The sequence below is a fragment of the Homalodisca vitripennis genome, chromosome 5 (genome assembly GCF_021130785.1).
Source record: "Homalodisca vitripennis isolate AUS2020 chromosome 5, UT_GWSS_2.1, whole genome shotgun sequence".
Taxonomy (NCBI): Eukaryota; Metazoa; Arthropoda; class Insecta; order Hemiptera; family Cicadellidae; genus Homalodisca; species Homalodisca vitripennis.
The window spans coordinates 118255507-118275561 of record NC_060211.1 but is presented as its reverse complement, the minus strand read 5'-3'; the positions used below and the strand labels follow the sequence as shown (position 1 = coordinate 118275561).

General features: G+C 32.5%; 1 protein-coding gene across 2 annotated transcripts in view; it reads left to right on the top strand.

The window, feature by feature from the left end:
• LOC124362808 (calpain-1 catalytic subunit-like) overlaps positions 1 to 20055 on the top strand; it is a 211553-nt gene that overhangs the window by 159513 nt on the left and 31985 nt on the right. For both annotated transcript variants that reach the window (XM_046817635.1, XM_046817636.1), the window contains 6 exons: positions 2528 to 2700; positions 7716 to 7918; positions 9692 to 9849; positions 13588 to 13657; positions 17808 to 17904; positions 19789 to 19916. In XM_046817635.1, coding sequence (XP_046673591.1) covers positions 2528 to 2700; positions 7716 to 7918; positions 9692 to 9849; positions 13588 to 13657; positions 17808 to 17904; positions 19789 to 19916 — 829 coding nt within the window. The remainder of the gene's footprint in view (positions 1 to 2527; positions 2701 to 7715; positions 7919 to 9691; positions 9850 to 13587; positions 13658 to 17807; positions 17905 to 19788; positions 19917 to 20055) is intronic.

Here is a 20055-nt window from a genome sequence, read left to right as displayed (position 1 = left end):
AATTTGAAACACACTCTCCCATAGCTGAATAAAAGATATTGGTTTAGCTGAAACCTGAATTTATATCATAAATTCCTTGTGTCTCTAATCACGACTCATCAGGCCATCAACCTGAACCAACAGATAACAGCATTCCAACTTGTTTGAAATGTAGCAGATAAATATTTTACTAATATTTATGACTATCTAATTTATTTAGATTTATTCCATACACCCCTCTCCACAGGTATGGTCACAGTTACACTAGTGACTGATCAGAAAGCATGGTGTTTAGCCTACTCCAAATTATTACTGTACTACACAGAAAAAACACAATCCTTATGACTGACTTACCATCTGCTTGAGTTTTGTGTCTGCTCTTACCTGATAACTGGTTGCAGCTGTCTATTATTTACGAACATAGAATAAAAAACCAGTGTAGCATACTGGTAAAATAGGAAATCACAACAGTTACACACAGCCAACATTAGTTAAGATCAACTTGGTTCCATTTTTAATTCTCCCAGTAGCAATAACACCAGCCAGGCTAATTGACTAAATTCCTGATGCATAATTTGGTAATCTAAGTACATATAATAGGCCAACTTTATGCTCACAACTGGCAATCTATTCTCTAAGTGACCCGGTGCTGTTTAATCATGCTTTATTGGCACTTTCAACCAAGTATGCAATCCAAAATAATTGTATGGTAGGGAAAATTTAATTGGGCATGTAGGGCTAGACCAGATGGTCTGTACCTTGTCAAAGACAAGGTAAACTTTGGTATGGATCGGTAAAACTACTTAAGAACAATGGCTATGAATATTCTTTGTCAATAGCGTCTTTACTACCAACTTGCATTGATACCTCAGATTCTTGCTGATTATCAGTAACTAAAGTGTTATTATTGGTAGGAAGATACAAAATAGGCGGGATACACTTATGATACAAAATTATCAACAATTTAAAACTAAACTAAAATGAAAACCCCCACACAAAAAATCACTGAACACATTTAGTATGGCGACAGTGGTGGCTATTGCATGTGTGCCCTATAAACAGCCTTGCACATGTGCCGGTTTTGTGAGGTTGATCAACGATCTAGTTGTCGCTCGGCAATCGTAATATTTCCAATCAAACAGAGAAACCAAAATAACGCCCAGTAACCTCGAAATTGCTTTCAATCTGATTTAAACATCTGTACAGATAACTGTGCAAACTGATGGTCGCCCAACCACTAGGTTGCTGGTTGATGAGTGATCAAGTTTCCCTGGGTGACTGGGCTTTATAGTGGTCACTTGTAACATAGCGACTTGATTTAGGTAAAATTGAAAATGTCAATTTGTACATTGTCTTTTAGGCAAGGTTTGCTTCTCCTTTATGAATGATTTAATATCATTTTATTAGTTACACAATTGTTTATTTACACTGCTCCATAATTTTGAATTGAGTTCAATCTATTGTTATTCTTAGTGATATAGTAAAATAATATGTTTTTTACTTATTGTTGTACTCATGTTTTATAGCCAATAAATTCAGCTTTTAAATACTTATCATGATTCAGAGCGCTTGCAAAGAAAATTTTAATTGCAGGAAATATCTACTTCTGATATCTAAAAGAAATTTTATTATTTGTTTGCTAAGGCTAATCTGAAAACTCAATTTACCAAAAAATCTACTGATTACTGTAAACTTGTAAACAATAATTGTGAATTACTGTATACTAATAAAAGCTATATCTGATTTAAAAGTTATATTAGTGTAATTTTTTGTTACTTTTTACCATGAACACCAAGGGTAATTTAAAGAACAGACAAAATGCTCACAGATAAACATAAGGTTTACACAGCTTACTGTGATTTGCATTTTTATATGAGTAAAATTATGTAGACTATGATGTATATTTTTCTACAGTTAACATTTTATATGTATGTTTGTAAAAACTTTATGGGAGGATAAAAAGTAGTTCACGTTGCTACAAAAAAAGTTATCATCATAGGGAGACTTAATACCTAATGAGATAATACAGCTATCTATGTTGTATGAGATGAAAACCCTATCATACAGATCAACATTAACAACATATGGATAAATAACATTTTAACAAAGTAACAAATTTTCTTCGTTTAAAATTCATTATTGGCGATGTATAATTTGTTACATTACAACTACGTTACATTACAATGTGTAAGTTAAAAAAAAAACACTTTTATATTTAGTAGCATTTTTTTATATGTAGAAGAAAATTCAATCAAAATTGATCCAATAACGGTTGCTTGATCAAGTAAAAAATTGATTTTGGTGGTAGTCCTTTGTACAAAGTAGTAATAAATTGTAAATTGAAACCAATTACGTGTGAGAAGAAAATTACTATATTACTAACTTAAAACATTCTTTACCTTTGTGCAAAAAAACAAATTATATCACAGATATAATAGACAAATTGTGGGAAATTGTTCTATTATTTACTTTGATAAGATTGTCTACAACAAAACTGCATCTTTATAACTTTTCACACAAATTAGATTTTTACACAGTACGTTTGCAGGATGTCATTTGAGGACTTTGCTCGTCACTTCACCCACCTAGACTTGGTACATATAGGACCTGATGACTGGATGACAGAGCCTGCACTGCACTCCAAGCAGCCATGGCGGGCAGTGCTGGCACGACGCAGGTGGCGGACTGGCTACAATGCTGGTGGCGGACCTAACTTCACAGGTGGGAAGGTGAATTAGTATAACAATTAAAATCTTTGTAAAATATCTCACTTTAAAGTAGGCAAACATATTTTTCTTTTCCTATTTCAGTAATTACTACTACTTTTGGTAAACCTTTGAGAAAAAAAAGAAACAATATTAAAAGTATATTTAATTTTGTAAATGTATTTTAAAAAACTAAATTAATTTATTTTAGATATATTATTATAAGTCAATGTCTTTTTTCTTGATAAAATAATTTTTATTTGATTAAAAATTCATTTGGAGATTAATGAATGTTTTGTTTTTGTTACATAATGTAGTTTTCCCTTCTTTGAACTTGTATACAAGCCTTTATATTCCTCAAAGAAGCATTATTAAAAGCTTGTTTTCAAATGTGTGTTAAACATAAATTTTACCTATAAGATAAATAATTGCTAAGACACCATTCTTGTATATGTAATTGTATGTATATCTATGTACAAATACAATTTTTACTGAATTAGGAAAAACCAAGTTTGTGATGCAGTTTCCACATTCACCTGGCAATAGGATTAGTCCAGAAACATACTAGAACAATACGTTTATCCAAATCGAACTTTAAGTTTCTTTTTATAATTAATTGATAGATCATAGTGATGTGTGAGGAATTCAATTACTGCATAATGAATTAATATCCTTGAGTTTATGCTAGTTAAATTATAGTATAGATAGTCCTGAAGGGTGAATAAAATAAACTGTAAAATTACATTCTTATAGATTTACTTTTGTGATGATTCTAAGGTTCTGCAGAATGTCAGAATTGTACGTATATTGAAATATATATAACATGATACAAAACAATGAAAGTATTTTGCCCAGAAATATAATATACAGTAAAAGCCCGCTAATTCGGCACTTTCGGGGATCGAAGTGTTCCGGATTATTGAAAATTCCGGATTACTGAGCGTCATATGAAAATGCCGGAAAATTCGGTTTTTAGCTGCTACAATCGTATCACACTAAAGTAAAAGGAGTGAAATCAAGTGATATTAACTCAGAAAAGCTGAAACCCAGCAAAAATACTATCACTCCTTAAAAATAGTGGCTGGGTTTTCAGTCCCAAAGAGATAATGTACAGTAGCTTGATTTTACTTTTTCTACTTAAGTGATGATAGCGGGCTAAAAATCATCGTCTAAGTTTCAGAGTGTGGCTTTAAAAAAAATCACTTTACGTGTAAACAATTAAAGAATTACTAAGGAGATAAATAAAATTAAACAAACATTAGTTTGAACACAAAATGAACATTTAATGCCTAGAAAAACATTTCTAAACTTAGGTTAACTTAGATGTAGGCTAACTAGTGCGTACATTATGTAATAAATATTATGGTAAACATAATTTTTGTGTACAGTATTTTATTTGGAAAAAGACCTAATGTCTGTTTGTTTTTTTGTATCATGTTTCTTCTTTAAAAAGTCATTTCTCAGAACATATAAATTTACAAGCTCTGAAGCATTGTAGGAGCTGCTGCGTTCGGCAAATCGTATAAACGTGTCGATAGTGGCACTTGCTTCACTTCACGTAGGCACGGGTGTTGGATCATCATCTGCTCCCTCTTCATCATCTGATTCGGACTCCACAGGATGAGGCTCTGACTGAGGTCCAAGTACACTTTTGATGAAGAGTTCATCAGTAATTTCTTCTTCAACTGGCTCGTCGCAATCAATGTGTATCCACTCCAAGATTTCTTCTTGTGGCACTTTCCTTATTTCGTCTTGGGAACTGTGGGCCACCAAGTCCAGTATTGCTTCATTGTCGACTGAAACAGCAATGTCCTCTTCTTGGTAGGCAGCTGGCCATAGTTTTCGCCAAGATTTCTGTAGAGTGGTGGGCTTGACCTTTTTCCATGCCAAGGCGATTCCAAAAATTGCATCTTTTATGTTGATTTTTTTCTGAAAATCACCACCATACACTCTGAGTATCAGGCCTTGAAGAAAAGACGCTCTGTAAAAACATTTAAAGTTCTGAATCACGGTAAGCCTTTAGGTAAGCCACGGTTTTTCAGATTGTCTTTTACAGATGGGACGAAGTGGTGGAAAAACCAATTTCTAAATAAATCAGAGTTTATCCACGCATTGGATTGAGCATCGTATATTACGGGTAGGTGGGTAATGCCTTTCAGAGGTCTTGGCTTTTTTGCTTTTCCGATGACGAAAGGCGTCAACATGTGGTCCCCTGAGGCATTGCCACAGAGCAAAATTGTCAAACGGTCTTTGTTTTTTTTAAAGCCTTTGGCACATTTCTCATCCCCTGCTGCCAAAGTCGAATTAGGCAAACAACGCCAGTTTCATCAGCGTTGTAAATCCGGCATGCTGACAAATCGTAGTCTTCAATTAGATTTTCAAATTCAGCTTTATATTCTTCAGCCGCATTTTGGTCGGCTGATCGGAGCTCCCCAGCTACATCAAGCTTCCGTATTCCGTGTCGATTTTTAAATCGGCGCAGCCAACCATCAGAAAAGGCACATTCTTTCTCATCTATTTTTAATTCCTCACGGAACTGTTTAGCTTTTTCCATGATCATGGGCCCAGTCACAGGCTTCCCTTCAGACCGCTTAGCGCTAAACCATTTGAATAAAATTTCGTCAAGGACGTCAAGTTTAGGTTTTTTAATATTTGTCGAGACTGCATGTCTTTGACATTTGTAGTTTGAGATTTAAATTTAAGTAACTTTTCTTTATTCTTCTTGATGTCATACATTGTTGATGAACCAATGGTGAATTCTTCCATTAGCTTCATTCTACTCTCACCTTTTTCTACACGTCTTATCATTTCTAGCTTTTGTTGAATGGTAAGTGTGACATGCCAGTTCAAGATCATGGGTGAATACAAATTGGAAAATTTCCTCAGCTGTTTATTGATATTGGAGTTGCCCCAGTAGATATGGTGGTGCGAATTGCTGTCACAGCCGAGAATTAGAGCCACTCCTCTTCTTACGCAGTACTCCAACAGTCTTTCTACTTCGATGGTTGATGAATTAGGGAAATATCCTAAGGCAACAATTACTTAAATTTGTCCTTGTTGGGCGGCCACATCTACTGCCACTGCCACCAAGTTTAATTTCTGTAATAGGAAAACCATTGATTTGTTTTGAGAGCAAAACACAGGCTCTTTGATTTTCAGCAGTTTGATCATATATTAGATTACCAACCTGGGACGCTTCTGATTATTCCTTTTTTGACCCAAGTTTCCTGGATTAGGGCTGTGTCCAGGCCTAATGAGATGAGTTTATCTGAATTATGTGTTTTATTTTCATACCTTCTCTCTAATCCTCCTGGTTGTCCACATTTTCAATCTTCTTGGGATTGTGAAGGAAACAGGGTTTTTCCGGACATTTGCCATCGTTCAGTGAAACAAGAAATCAGTAACACTACAAAAATAACCTTCAAACAAAGTACTTCTTGGGATGCTTCGGAACTGTTACCCCTTCTTTGTATTGGCCAAAACCGAAGCTCTCTTCAGTGTGGGGGACCCTTTTCAAGAAGAAAGAGCGGGTTGGTTTTTCATTGTCCTCAGCAGGAGCTTATCTCCTGAGCCCAAATGACATCAGAGAACAGGAGCCCTCATCTCATAAGTGTTTTGAGGGTATAAAACTTAAGTAAGGGAGGTGCAAATGTCATTCAGGACTAAATACAGAGTCAGGTTCTCTCCCACAAAAACCAAAATATCATGTGGAAAACTTCAAACGTATACCATGAGTAACTAAGCCACATTGAGGGGATTTGTATAGTTAGGCAAAGGGACGTATAATGCATTCCATGTATATTGTGTGCGTAGGTCCCATATAATGATACACTGGAAGTTCCTACTCATCAAATTTGTTAAAATAACTTATCATACTGCATAAAAACATTTATTGTCAATACATTGACTTAGTCTCCATAATAACAGGTGTCTCTTGAGTCTTAATAGCACACTAAAAGTCAGTTTGAGTACAATTCACTTTTTTCAGTGTGCTAACCTCAACCTTGTTAATTTTTGTAATAATAGGAGGTCATTTAAAAATATGACTATTTCAATGTTTTAAACATTTATTATATAATGCAAAAATCTTAATTCTATGTCTGATCTAAGTTTTGCCCTGCTCTTAAGACCTAATCACAAACTAAAAACACTTGCTTTTGCTCTTACTGATGAAACTATTATTTATTTGAATCTATTTAATTGAAGTAACAAACTGCTAAATACCTGCTTTATTCTGATGAATAGGCTTGTGTTCAGAACAACAATACGACATTCCAGGTAGTGCTAGCCATGAAGCATCAAGTGTTTCACACACACAACACTCTGGATCTGTTTATATTAGTTTTGATTTAATGTCTAATCAACCCCACAGAGTAGTTGAAATATTTCAAGAATTTAATTAGGTTGATAGTTACTTTATGTGATTTGAACTTGTAATCTTAAGAGTACACTTATATTAGATTTGTTGCAGATTTTCCTCTTTGTAAAAATGTCAGTAAATGTAAATGTCATGTCATGTAAATTGTAAACAAAATTTATTAGTAATCTTTAGGATGATAATATTGTCAGATTATCTGAAAGATAGTCAATATATATTTAATACAAGATTTCGCACAAAGTGGCTCAGTATCAGCCAACAGAATGCGCTAGGCTCCCATTTGGCCCCTTTCAAGACCCAGGTCCAGGGGCTTTAACATCCCCCCTTACTATCTCACGCACCCTCTCGTCTAGTTCACAATACCTCTTATATGGTCACAAACAGTTATAAAATGACATATTACAATGATTGACCACCAAACCTTTTTATTCATGAGTGTTTTCATAATAAAAATTATCATTTTGTTGATTGCAATATCAGTTAAATTTCTTACTATCCCTACATATCATACTATTCTACATATTCTCATGTCTGACATGACCGAATGTCATGATATGTCTGAGTTGGATAAATGGGACTACTGTACAGTACATTAGAATTAGACTACATGTTGCATTTTTAAGAATGATTTCATGATGATGATGTTTCCACAGACACTACAGCTATGAATCCTCAGTTCCACATCCAGATACCACGGACATCTAGTAACAAGTGCCATGTAGTGGTGTCAGTCACTCAGTACTATGAGACCCAGCCTGAAACTAAGAAGAAGAAACCTCTCTATGCTATTGGATTTGCTGTTTATGAGATACCGCACTCAATGCCTAGATTAACTCCTCAATTTGTCATTGACCAAGTAAGTTTTATAAGATAGATTGCATTGCTGACTGAAATAATCAATACTTATCGGTTTTAAAATTGGTATAATCTCTGTTTGTGCTAAACCTACACTGAAAATAATAATCATGGATTTCTGGTGAATATACTGAAAGGCTGAATACAAATACGTATCTTTCATATTTATATCATAATAAAGCCTTCTTTGATTTGTATTAGTTATGATAGCTGATACCAATATTGTTGAATTACAAACATAATCTATCAGAAAAACAGTCCTCAGTATTTAATACTTTTCCTTTGAAGAATCCGTTGGTAATTACTATTTTTATAGCATGCGATCCAATAATTCAATTCAGTATTCCTTTATCCATTTAGTACACAATTTGTACACTACAAATGATGTCATAATATTAGCCTAAATTAAAAAATTAAATTAAATTAATAAGTTAAAATAAAAAATGCATGGCTTTTAGGAAAGATGCTTTAAAATCGTATAGAGTATTTACCTATTTGAGGTTAATCCATTACTACGAGGCTTATTGTTTAAGTAAATACCGTTTTGATATATACAGAATCAAAATTAAACTTTTTGTAACACTTTTATTGTGATATGAAAGCCCATACTTTTATCTGCTCTTCTACATAATTGCCATCAACATTAAGGCACTTATCATACCTAAAAACAACCTTTTGTATACTGTTTCCATAGAAGATTGCTGCCTAATTTAACAGCAACTGAGCAGAAATGTCATCAGTGTGGTGCTGACCTTCAAAATGCTTCTTCTGATGAAAAAATAAATGGTTGCTAAATTGAGGTTAGGGGGATTAAAAAATTTTTCTTAGCAAAATGCTTGGATGGATGAGATATTTAGTTCATTTTATTGTTTTCTAGACAGACATTGTCAAACGGAAAAATGTGTTTCTCAAAAAAATTACAAAAAGAAAAACTTTTTAAACTTGAGGAAACTCTTCTGATAATGAAGAAATTGTGATGAGTCTGTTCATTTTTGTTTTATCATTAACTTTCTTCAATAATTCGTAGGTAATCATTGAGAGTTATCAACTGCATTTCCCACCATAAACATTTTCTTGGCCATCTATTAAAGTTCTTACCCAATTAAATGCAATTGCATCACTTATGGTATTTTTCTTCTATCACTCAATTCTGGAAGAGAATTTCAATTGCTTTACACACCTTTAGCACCTAGAAAACAAATAACACTGTGTACTTTACAGTCGTCGGGATTCTACATTGACTTGAAATATGCATTACCAGCTGTAAAAAAAATTGATTTTTGCCGTAATTGCATCTATGGCCTGCTAACAGATGAAGTTAGACAGTACCCAAATGTAGTACACTGATCATAGCGCTGCAGCGGCAGAATTTCAAAACAGTACTTGTTTAAAAAACAGGCCTGACATTTCTTATAAACAATTCAGGGTATTTAAACCCCTACAATCCTCTTCAAATAGAAGAATTCTTTAAAAAATCACATTTTTAAAACCGTATACTAATCTGTAATGTATATAGAAGTATATTGATTTTCAACAAATCATTTGTACGTTCTGAAAATGTTTATCCTTTTGTTTAATTACTATGTCTTACTTTACTGATATAAAAATTGAATTATAAAATAAGAAACCACTTGAATTTACTAGGATGATTGTATTTTTTATCCTTCCTCAACCAAGTTTGCTAGCAATTTCTATAAAGAGAGTCTCTCTATCATATTTTATGTTAAATATTTTGCTTTTAATAATTAATATCTAAAGGAATGTTTTTTTACAGAAACCTTTGGATGTCACAAACCACTCGATAGCACGGGAAGTTGTCACATTCTTTACCTTGCCACCTGGTGATTATATTGTTGTTCCTCAGACGAATGTGCCAAACTGTGATGGAAAATTCTTGCTTCGAATTTTAACAGATGAACAAAGTAATATATGGTAAGTTAGTGAGTGTTAAGTTTTGAGTGACATGAATTTTGAGAACACTTCTACTCTAGTATTAAAATAGTTTTCTTTAAAAGATTATACAAGTAAAAGTTTTATTGCTTTATTTGTTATACAATGAGATGAGTTACTTGAATAGTGCTAGAATTGGGTTGTCGCAATTGGAACTGCCTTGTCACGAGATTTCGTAACTGAAACGGTTTTGGAACCGCGACAAAAATATAATAAAAGGTTCAAATTTAGTGAACATTGAGTATAGTCAGAACATTGAATCGTGACTAGAGGTAGATCGTTCCAAATGGATCTGCGACCAAAAGGGTCAATGAAATAACCGTAACTCTGTACATCGCATTGCAACAAGTTCAGAAAGGCTATTTTTATTACTCTTGCATTTTTTACTCTGCTCAATTCTGTTAATATTTGTTTTTATTTATATATTGTTTAATCTGCATCAATGTTTGTGTAGTTTTATAGTATGCATAATTTTAATTTCTTGTGAAAGGGTTATATTTTTCTTGTTTTATAGCATTACTCGAATTAAGTTTTGATTAATCAAACCAAATTAATACTTTTGGTTTACCATATTTGATAGACCTAAACAAATATTTTAGAAAACTGTTAGAATTATTAATTGGTATGTCTTTTAACTAAGCCATATTTCAACTAAACAAATTCAATATATGGGACATGACAAGAGAATATTTGAATGAATTTGTTGCCACGAAATTGAACTAGTATCCAGAACCATGTAACCACTTGGTACACCTCTAATCAGTGGAAGATCTTTTTCTTTTTGAGTTGGTATATTTTTCTCCTTTAGTTGTAGTATGTTTTTGTATATTTGCATTTTTTATGAGAAAAATAAACACATTCATTTATTTATTCCTAAGGTAAGGTTGTCGACTTATATTGATGAACTGTTATCGGTTTGTATTTAATTTTTCCCCAAAGTTCCGATATTGAGCCAGCAGGGTACTCTTGAAAGCTGCTGGTAGTTTGTAAAGTCCAACAGTTTGTAAAGTTCTTGAATTTATTTGGTTTAAAATATTGCCAGGTCTGAACACAGATGGAAATGACTACTTATTTACAATGCCACAGCAGTTCTTTTATTGATTTAGTAGTCATCTGCCAACCAGTGAATACACATCGTAATGCCTGCAATAGTCGTTTTTCGTACCAGTTGTGATTACATTTTTGAGTGCAAAGAATTTTCAGCAGCAGAGTCCTTTGGGAGTTGTGCATAGTGTATAGATCTACAGCAATGACTGAAAAAGGTTATAGCAGTGGTGTTGCGATATTAAAAAATGACTGCATGAATCTGCATCATTATTAGTGGAGTGGTAAGCGTAGAGTTGAGACCGACAAATCACACATCAAGGATGACCAGAAAACTTCATGTGATCAGTGATTGATGTTTAGTGCTTTAGTTGTAAAATTTATCAATGTTGTACACACCTCTATCTTATGTATTTTTAGAGAAAAGTTTAGGCTACCACAAGCTGCTCGCACACTATTTTGGGTGATGAGACATAGATATCATTCACAAAAGCATAATCAAAACAACAGTCAATGCAGTTGTACTATTTTAGTTTAAGAGCAAAAAATTGTAAGTCATATTTAGAGAAAACACATTATAGCTACTGTTTTTGGGACGAAAAGGACATAATTTTGGTTGACATAAACCATTGGTCAACAAATATAGCTGATTTGTACTGCAAAAAGTTTATTAAACTAAGATATACAATTCAAAATCCAAAAAAGATGGAAACTGTTGTTTCTCTTCTTGCATTAGAAATAGTGTCTAGATAGACAATGGTTTGAAAACCAAGGATTCAGGTCTTCTGGTGCCAACTGGTTCAAATCTCAGGTGGTGAATTTTAATACATGTGACTTAGAAATACTCGTGCAGCATTAGAAAAAGTGTTTAGAACTGGATGGCCATTACATGTAAAAGTATAACATGAATGTAGTAAATAAAAGCAGAGACTCATAAAACCACATTGAAGGGTTAAATATCCTACTAAACATAATTCTTACAAATTTTTAGTAGGAGTAGTGCTTTTTTTTAAATTTAATTTGAAAGGAAAGTAAGGTTATTTATAATATTTTCTTAAAGTCTCTTTAATTATGTTAATAGAAATGGCTTGTTTCAAGGTATTCACTTTACTCTTTTTGAGATGTTATACTTAAAATAAAAAAGACATATCATATATGACATGTGAAATTGAAGATAGATGCTAAACAAAGCAAGAGAGATATGTTCATATGTAGGCCTACTGTTTTGCTTAGATGTGTTTCTAAATAATTCCCTGAAGTTTTACCAACCTCTCATGAAACTCTGTTTATATTTAATGAACTCCGAGGTATTATCCATAGACATGGCATGCTACACGAGATGGTTGTCTGGTTTTATGAGACCACAGTTAGGCCAATGATCACCTATGACTGTCTTGTCTGGTCCTGAAGGTAGAGCAAAAAGCAGCAATGGCTGGACTACATAGCCTTCAACGCCTGACTTGTCTCTACATAGTGGAGCCATGTGCTCTATTCGTACAATAACTCTAGATGCCCTGTGTTCCTAGGGTGGCTCCATTTTTGAAAAGGGGAGCACAGATCTGGTAAACAGATGGTTCAAAAAGATAAAAAGCGGATATAGGTGTCATAGGACCTAATTTCTAATTCTCTAAGGCTCTTTGGTTCCTTCTTGGCCATCTTTAAAGCAGAAATACTTGTAATAAATCTTTGTGCCTGGATCAACTTATCAAGAAAATCAAAGGGAAATAAGATTTATATCCTATTGAACAGTCAACTTAAAAACTTGTATCACTTAAAATCTGCACTTTTGTGCTCTAATTGGTCTGAACTGTCTAACAGTACTAGCCCTGGCTATTCATAAAAGTGTTACTCTGATGTAGGTACAGGGGCATTTAGGATTGCAAGGAATGAGATAACGGATATATTGGCAAGAACTACACTTTGTTGCAACTTATAGGTTCAGAACTCTTGCATGGCTTGACTGTGTCAAATCAAAAATGGTGTCACAAAGTGAGTGGTTGCAGAGACTTTTCTCTACTAGAAAAGTCTCCTAAATCTGAGATAAGCAAAAGTTATCATCAACCATTTATGAATAGACTGCAAAGCTATTTTTGGACATAGAAGACCATTCATCAGATTATTCTCCAATCTGTTGACTGGACATTGCCCACTTAAATATCTCCTGTTTAAGATGGATATCTCTAAGTCGAACATATGTCACTTCTACAGAGAGTCCAAGAAGAATGATGTCATCTGTGACTGCAAAGCAATTGCTCTAACTAGTAAAGAGACACCTTTACAGAACTGCTGAGGTGGGACTATTAGGTCCTAGGAACGTCTTGAGATTTATCAAGAACCTTAAGGTAGCCTTGGTTATCTAGATTTCACCCTAGGGTTGTGGTGACATACTCTCTTGCCTAATTGACTTTTTATAACATTGTATTAACATTAACCAACATTGTAATTGACTGAATAAAAATTTTCTTTGATGAATACTTATGAATTAAGTGAATAAAAGTATTAAGGAAGATAAAGATATGTAAATCCAAAGTTTAACTTAAATGTGACTATTTACTGTACATTGTGTAGAATGTAGACTCTGTATTTGTCTTACTAGATCTAAGGTATTCAGTATTAATATTTAAAAATTCAGTAAATGGTTGTAAGAAATATACAATTGATGGTTTGTTTTTCCAGGGAAGTTAATGAAGATAATATGGTGTTCAGAAATATATCAGCAGAATTTTTAGAAGATGCTGTTGTACTGGTAATTATATTTTTATTAGATACAAGTTCTTCTTGATACCTTGTTCAGTATTCTATATCTATAAATTGAAGCCATTCATACATAATTATGTAAAGGTTGTCATATTTTTGAATCCGTAATTTAATTATTGAAATAAACAATCCTCAAACATATATTATGAAGCAATTAGTATACAATAGTTAAATACAATGTACAGGGTGGTTATAAATTATTGTACACATTTTAAGATTGAATAAATAAATAACCAATCAACTTAAAAACATGGAAATTGTTTTATTAAATAGCAAATTTAAACAGTTTTATTACCAATGAAGGACAAAAAGATTACTGTTACTCATACTTTTACAAGGAAACTAAACTAATTCCAAGTGCTCTCCGAGGTTTGCACGCAAAGTTTGTAGTCTAAATTCAACCTCACACCATGTGTTTCTGAGCATTGCTGGAGTTATGCTTCCAATAACCTCTCGAACTCTATTCTTGAGTTCCTCAATATCTTGAACTTTTTTGGCGAAAACTCTGTCCTTGACATAGCCCCACAAAAAAAAGTCTAAGGGTGTAATGTCTGGGGAACGTGGAGGCCAAGGAATTGGACCATCCCGTCCAATCCAACGACCAGGAAACGTGTCATTTAGGTAGTCACGTACTATCTTACCCCAGTGTGGAGGGGCACCATCTTGCTGCCAGTAAACATTTGGTTGTCTATGCTCAATTTGCGGTATTGCAAAAAGTTCAAGCATGTCGAGGTATACCTCTTTAGTGACTGTCGGTTCTGCGAAGAAAAAGGGTCCTATCACTTCATCTATAGCCAATGCACACCAAACGTTTATTTTAGGGCTGTCTCTTTCTTGTTCTCGAACATTATGAGGATTTTCAGTACCCCAAATCCTACAATTGTGTCTATTTACCTAACCAGAAACATGAAAGGTTGCTTCATCAGAAAAAATTACTTTTTTCAAGAAATTGCTTTCTCCAATGTTTATTGTTTGTTCTTCGAGGTCAAGTAATCTAACAGCAAAATCGTAGCGTCGAGGTTTATCGTTAGGTTTTAGTTCATGTAATAACTGAATTTTGTATGGATGGAGCTTAAGGTGTTTGTGCAAAATTTTTAAGACTGTTGATCGAGGTAATCCTAATTCCAAACTTGCACGCCGAGTAGACTTACCAGGGCTCCTCGTAAACAATTCTCTTACTTGATCAACAATAGCTTCAGAAACTGGAGGTCTACCAGCACCTTTTCTATGTTGGACACTTCCCGTCTGTTCAAACTGCTTATAACAGTGTTTTATAGAATTGTTACTCGGAGGATTGCGGCCATACTCTAAACGAAACCTTCTTTGAACAGTTATTACAGATCTGCTTTCATGAAACCAAAGAACACACCTTGCTTTTTCTTGCACACTAGCCATTTTGATACTGAGGTTAGTTTAGTGTTTGTTTAGTCAACTGTAATTAACAGCTGGTGTGGAAAGATCCACTGTTGACCAGCTGACTATGTCACAACACAAGTCATTAAGAAGAATCATACCTTACACCCACAGTTTAAGTGACATTTTTACTTTCTTTTTATAACTACTTTTTATAATTATTGTAATGTGTAAAATTATTAATTTTCAGTCAGTATATAAAACTGTTTTAAATTTACAATTTAATAAAACAATTCCCATGTTTTTAAGTTGATCGGTTATTTATTTATTCAATCTTAAAATGTGTACAATAATTTATAACCACCCTATATAATCACAATAACCCAAACATATGTAATACAAAAATGACAAAATTGTAAAGAACTAATGATTTGCACAATTTTTTTATATGCAATACAATAACAATATTCCTTTAATATGAACGTTAACCCTACAACTGCCAATCAATGAATATTATTGTTATTTATTTTTGTTCATTAAATGCCAATCAATGGTACCCCCGCTTAATCTTATTTGTTATAGTACATAAACAACCAAGTATGGACGTGATTCATATGCCATTGGAAAGGTAAAGAAATACAGTACTGATTTTTTAAGTTTTTCTATGAGAGTGGAATAATTTTAGAATGAGGTTGCTGTTTTAGTCTTTGCAGAAAAATTATTTCCACCCACCTTTTTGCTTTTGTAAGTGTTTTATAACAAAATATTACGGAATATATAGTATAGTTATATAGTAATTCACCTTAGGTTTTTTAAATATATTATTATTTACTATAGTGTTCTCCAAAGCATTATAAATAAAATTATATCTCGCTTCTTGTACTACTTTAAGTTTTTGCGCTAAAACTAATTTATTTACCCAAAGGCTCATACAAAACTATACATTTTCTAAAACTAGATTAAATTTGTAACCTTTAGGCTATCTTGGAATTTGAAATTTATATACTGAACTACATTTTCTTGGCACACACCACCCCTTTTACATGTAAACAACAAAAAATGTTTTCCTACCACCTTAAAAAAATCAAAGGAAAATATTTAATGCAGTTACTTATTATTATTGTTGTTTACTGTTCATTGTGAACAAAATTATACAAAGTACAGTGTTAGGTTTGCAGTAAAATATATTCTTTTTACAGATTTTAGAAGAATAGCGTGTAAAACTGGAAAAAAGGGCTTGCTGTTTAAGGAATATACTTAGGGCAGTCAGAAGGTTGAAATGTTATATGGAATTATGCCTGAAATTAATGTACAAAGCATTAAAAAAAAACCCATATTAATTTGAATAATCTGCTTTTATCAACACAATGAAGCTACCAGTTATGATAAAAATTAGTTATAGCCAGGTTAAATAAAATTTCTTACAAGTCTCTTTCACTGCATCAGGCCAGCTTAGAGTACAGTTTAGTGTTAGTCCTAAGTTCATAACTTTATCATAACACGTGTTAAAGTTCCATTTACAGTAACATTACGTTTAGATGTAAATTGATCCATTTACAGTAACATTATATACAGATGTAAAATCGATCAAAAATGGAAAGCAGTAAAGATATATTACAATCGGTTTTCTTTTTTCATGGTTTAGTAAGTCCGTGTTTACTAGACCAGTCCAGCACAGTGTTGATCATTGTAATGCCATCATCAATCGTGTGTGTGTTAATGTGGACATATACCTGGAGGTCATCAGCATATATCTGGGACTTGCAGTGTACCAGTACCGTGCTTGTCACTAACGTACAACGCAAACAACGGATCAAGTATGGAACCCTGAGGAACACCAAACTGAACACTCAGCCACTTCACCTACCTGTACACACTGCCTTCTGCCAGACAAATAAGACACCATTGTAGGACATTGTCTGAAAAACCGATTATTCTCAGTTTTGTCAATAGTCTGTAGTTTATGCAGTCAAAAGCTTTTGAGAAATCAAAGAGTATCAGTATTGTGCTTAGTTTTCGTTCCATTGCAAATCATATATCGTCAGTGGCTTTCAGCAAAGCAGTTTCAGTACTATGACCTGTTCAAAATCTTTATTATAAATGATTAAGAACTTTATTGCAAGTTAAATAACATCAGTGCTCAGATTTTATTTATGAATACCAACTATAAGCAAGTTTTTGATGCCGTTTCATCTTACACCATATAACTTTCCTATCAACTTCGGATAACCGTGTGCCAACTGTACATTTTCCTCCAATACTAGCAGGCGAAAGCAAGGAATTCTTTTCTTTTTTTATCGTACAAACAATAAATGTTGACATAGACCTATATTAACATACTATTACAATTGGTCATCATTATACATCAAATACAAACAGATATAAAATATTAAATAGCAACACATTAAAAAAAATACTGGACCTGTAATTATTTATCTTAAATTACAACTGTACTTGGAAAAAATATTCATGATATCTTAAATGTACGAACATTTTGTGAAAGATGTTTTGAACATTTCATTTCTAGCATACCGTACTTATTCTTAAGGAAATGAAAGAATGGCAAATAATTGAAATATGTATATTATGGAGTATGCATTATATAATATTTTTAATTTAGATATATCCTCAAGCAAGTGTGCCAAATTGTTTTGCAAACAACATTGAAATGTGCAATTTTTGCCAATCTTATCAGAAAGAACATAAGGGTGTGTTTTAAATTTTCATTCTTATCTTCCATCAAAATGTCTCAGTGCATCATTATTTTTCACATTATTTTATTTCAGCCTGATGGTAAGAACCTGATTGGAAAACTGCTCATAAAGTATCCTCCAGAAGTAGATGTTTCACAACTGCAGAAGATTCTGAAAGCGCATTGGAAAGGTAAATATAGTATATGTTGAGAATTTATTTTTATTAGGATTAGGGAAGGATTCAAAATCATGGCATGTGATCTCAGGTACTCAAACAAATATCATAATCTATCCTTTAACAAAACTACTATTGTAACTATTCTCTAATTTATTGACTGAAAATTCATAGACTTTTCAACTTTAACTTACTGACAATATTGATTTCTTATAATAATCTGGAACATAATTTATAAGACAAATTACCTACTTTCCAAATTAATACTGAACTTTCATCTCCCATGATATTAAATTTAACACATTGACAAGGGTGGATAAACACTGTCCCCACTGTTCTAAAGCCTATTAGTACATGACTAGTGTTACAATGAAGGTATCAATTTAGATAGATCTCTTTACTTGCCAAATAATTTGAAAATCTTTAATAGGATCTCTAGTATAATACCTAATTTTAAAGACCTTGAAAGAGATAATTGAAGGCAGAGATAATTGAAAGAAGAGATAATGAAAAGAATAATTATGACAATTTAGTAATGTCTCTCTTTACTTTGACTCTACACATTGTAGCATCTCATTGAAGTTAGAATTCTTCAGTTTTTTTAAAACAATACTAATTTTAAGTAGGGCTATCAAAAAATATTTTTCTTAGATTTGATGGTTTTGTTTTATCAAGACCTTTATTTTGAGATATTACTCTTCGGGTCATTCCATTTAGAATTTTTGAGATGTGTCCAACCTTCTACTATGGAAGAGAAGGGTAAACTTTGAATCTATGAAAACATTTTCAAATGATGTGATTAGATATCTCCCTTCCTTGCAGATATTATAATTGTTACCAATTAAATTGATGAGGAGTGGGATTTTTTAGGCACACAGTATTTAATTCACAAAGTAGATTTTTTACCAATTGTTTATTTTGTTACATCTAGGCTTATTATAAGTATTTTAAGTCAAATTTAATATAAATTTCTGCATATTTGTATATAATTATTTAAAATGTTAACATTTAACTGAAAAGTTTCTTTTATACTGAATTAAATATAACATTGAATTTAATGTTTTGGTGATTACTCACAAAAACTTAAGAACAAGAAGGCTCATACTCATTACAGCCATATGATACAGAGTTAATTTTTGTGAATCAGGGGATTTAGAAGTTTTACATAATAATGATATAAAACCCACATTTTATTTATAAAAAGATGAAGAATTTCAAAGCAATAACATTTTATATAGCCTATCATTACATTATATAAATTTCGTCATGAAATATGTATTGGCTCCAACTTTATTTAGAACTAAAGTGGATATTTGTAATCCCTGTATTGATGTAACCGTACTGAAACTATGTACTTATGTTCGATTATGTGCAATGGTTTGTTCCCTTATGTTTTATATTTATTTTTAATGTGTAGGAATTATAGGTCAATTTAATGTTGAACTTATGTTCACTTGTTAGTTAAATAGTTTACAATTAAATACTGAACTCTTTACTCTAGAACACTGTATAATAAGTATACTATACCATTTAAACTAAATAAAATTAGTTGTAGCAGAGTTCAATACAATTAGAAGCAAAAATAGTATGGACATACTAAACATGATGTACGAGTTGCAGTGACTGTTTTAACATTGGTTTATATTATACTTTAATCTTAAAATTGCCAAACAAAAAAGTAAGAATTATAACAAATGTTAATTAGAAATTGCCAATGTGATTATACAGATTATACAAGTACAAATATGAACTCGTTTTCTAAGATTCTGAGCTGAAAATGATGTATCTTTATGTACCAAAACATCTACTCACTGTTTTGCATAAGCATACGAACCTGGGGTTAGCAAAATCACGTGAAACCAAAGTTGTAATTATTAATCATAGAAATATATTTTTCAGCTTATCTACTAGAGAAACCTAGTTTAGAGCTTTGCAAGTCGCTGATTATGCTGAGAGACTACAATATCAGTGGAAGAATCAATGTTTTGGATATTCCAGTGCTGATGCATATGCTTCAGTTTTGGAGGGTAAGCTACTTTAACACACTTAATAATATGTCAAGTTAAGCTAAATAGAATTTTTTAATTAACACCAAGTACTTAGTTGATTGGGAAGCTTATACTCCTTTATATGTTGTCACTTTCTTCATAAATAACCATCAACAAT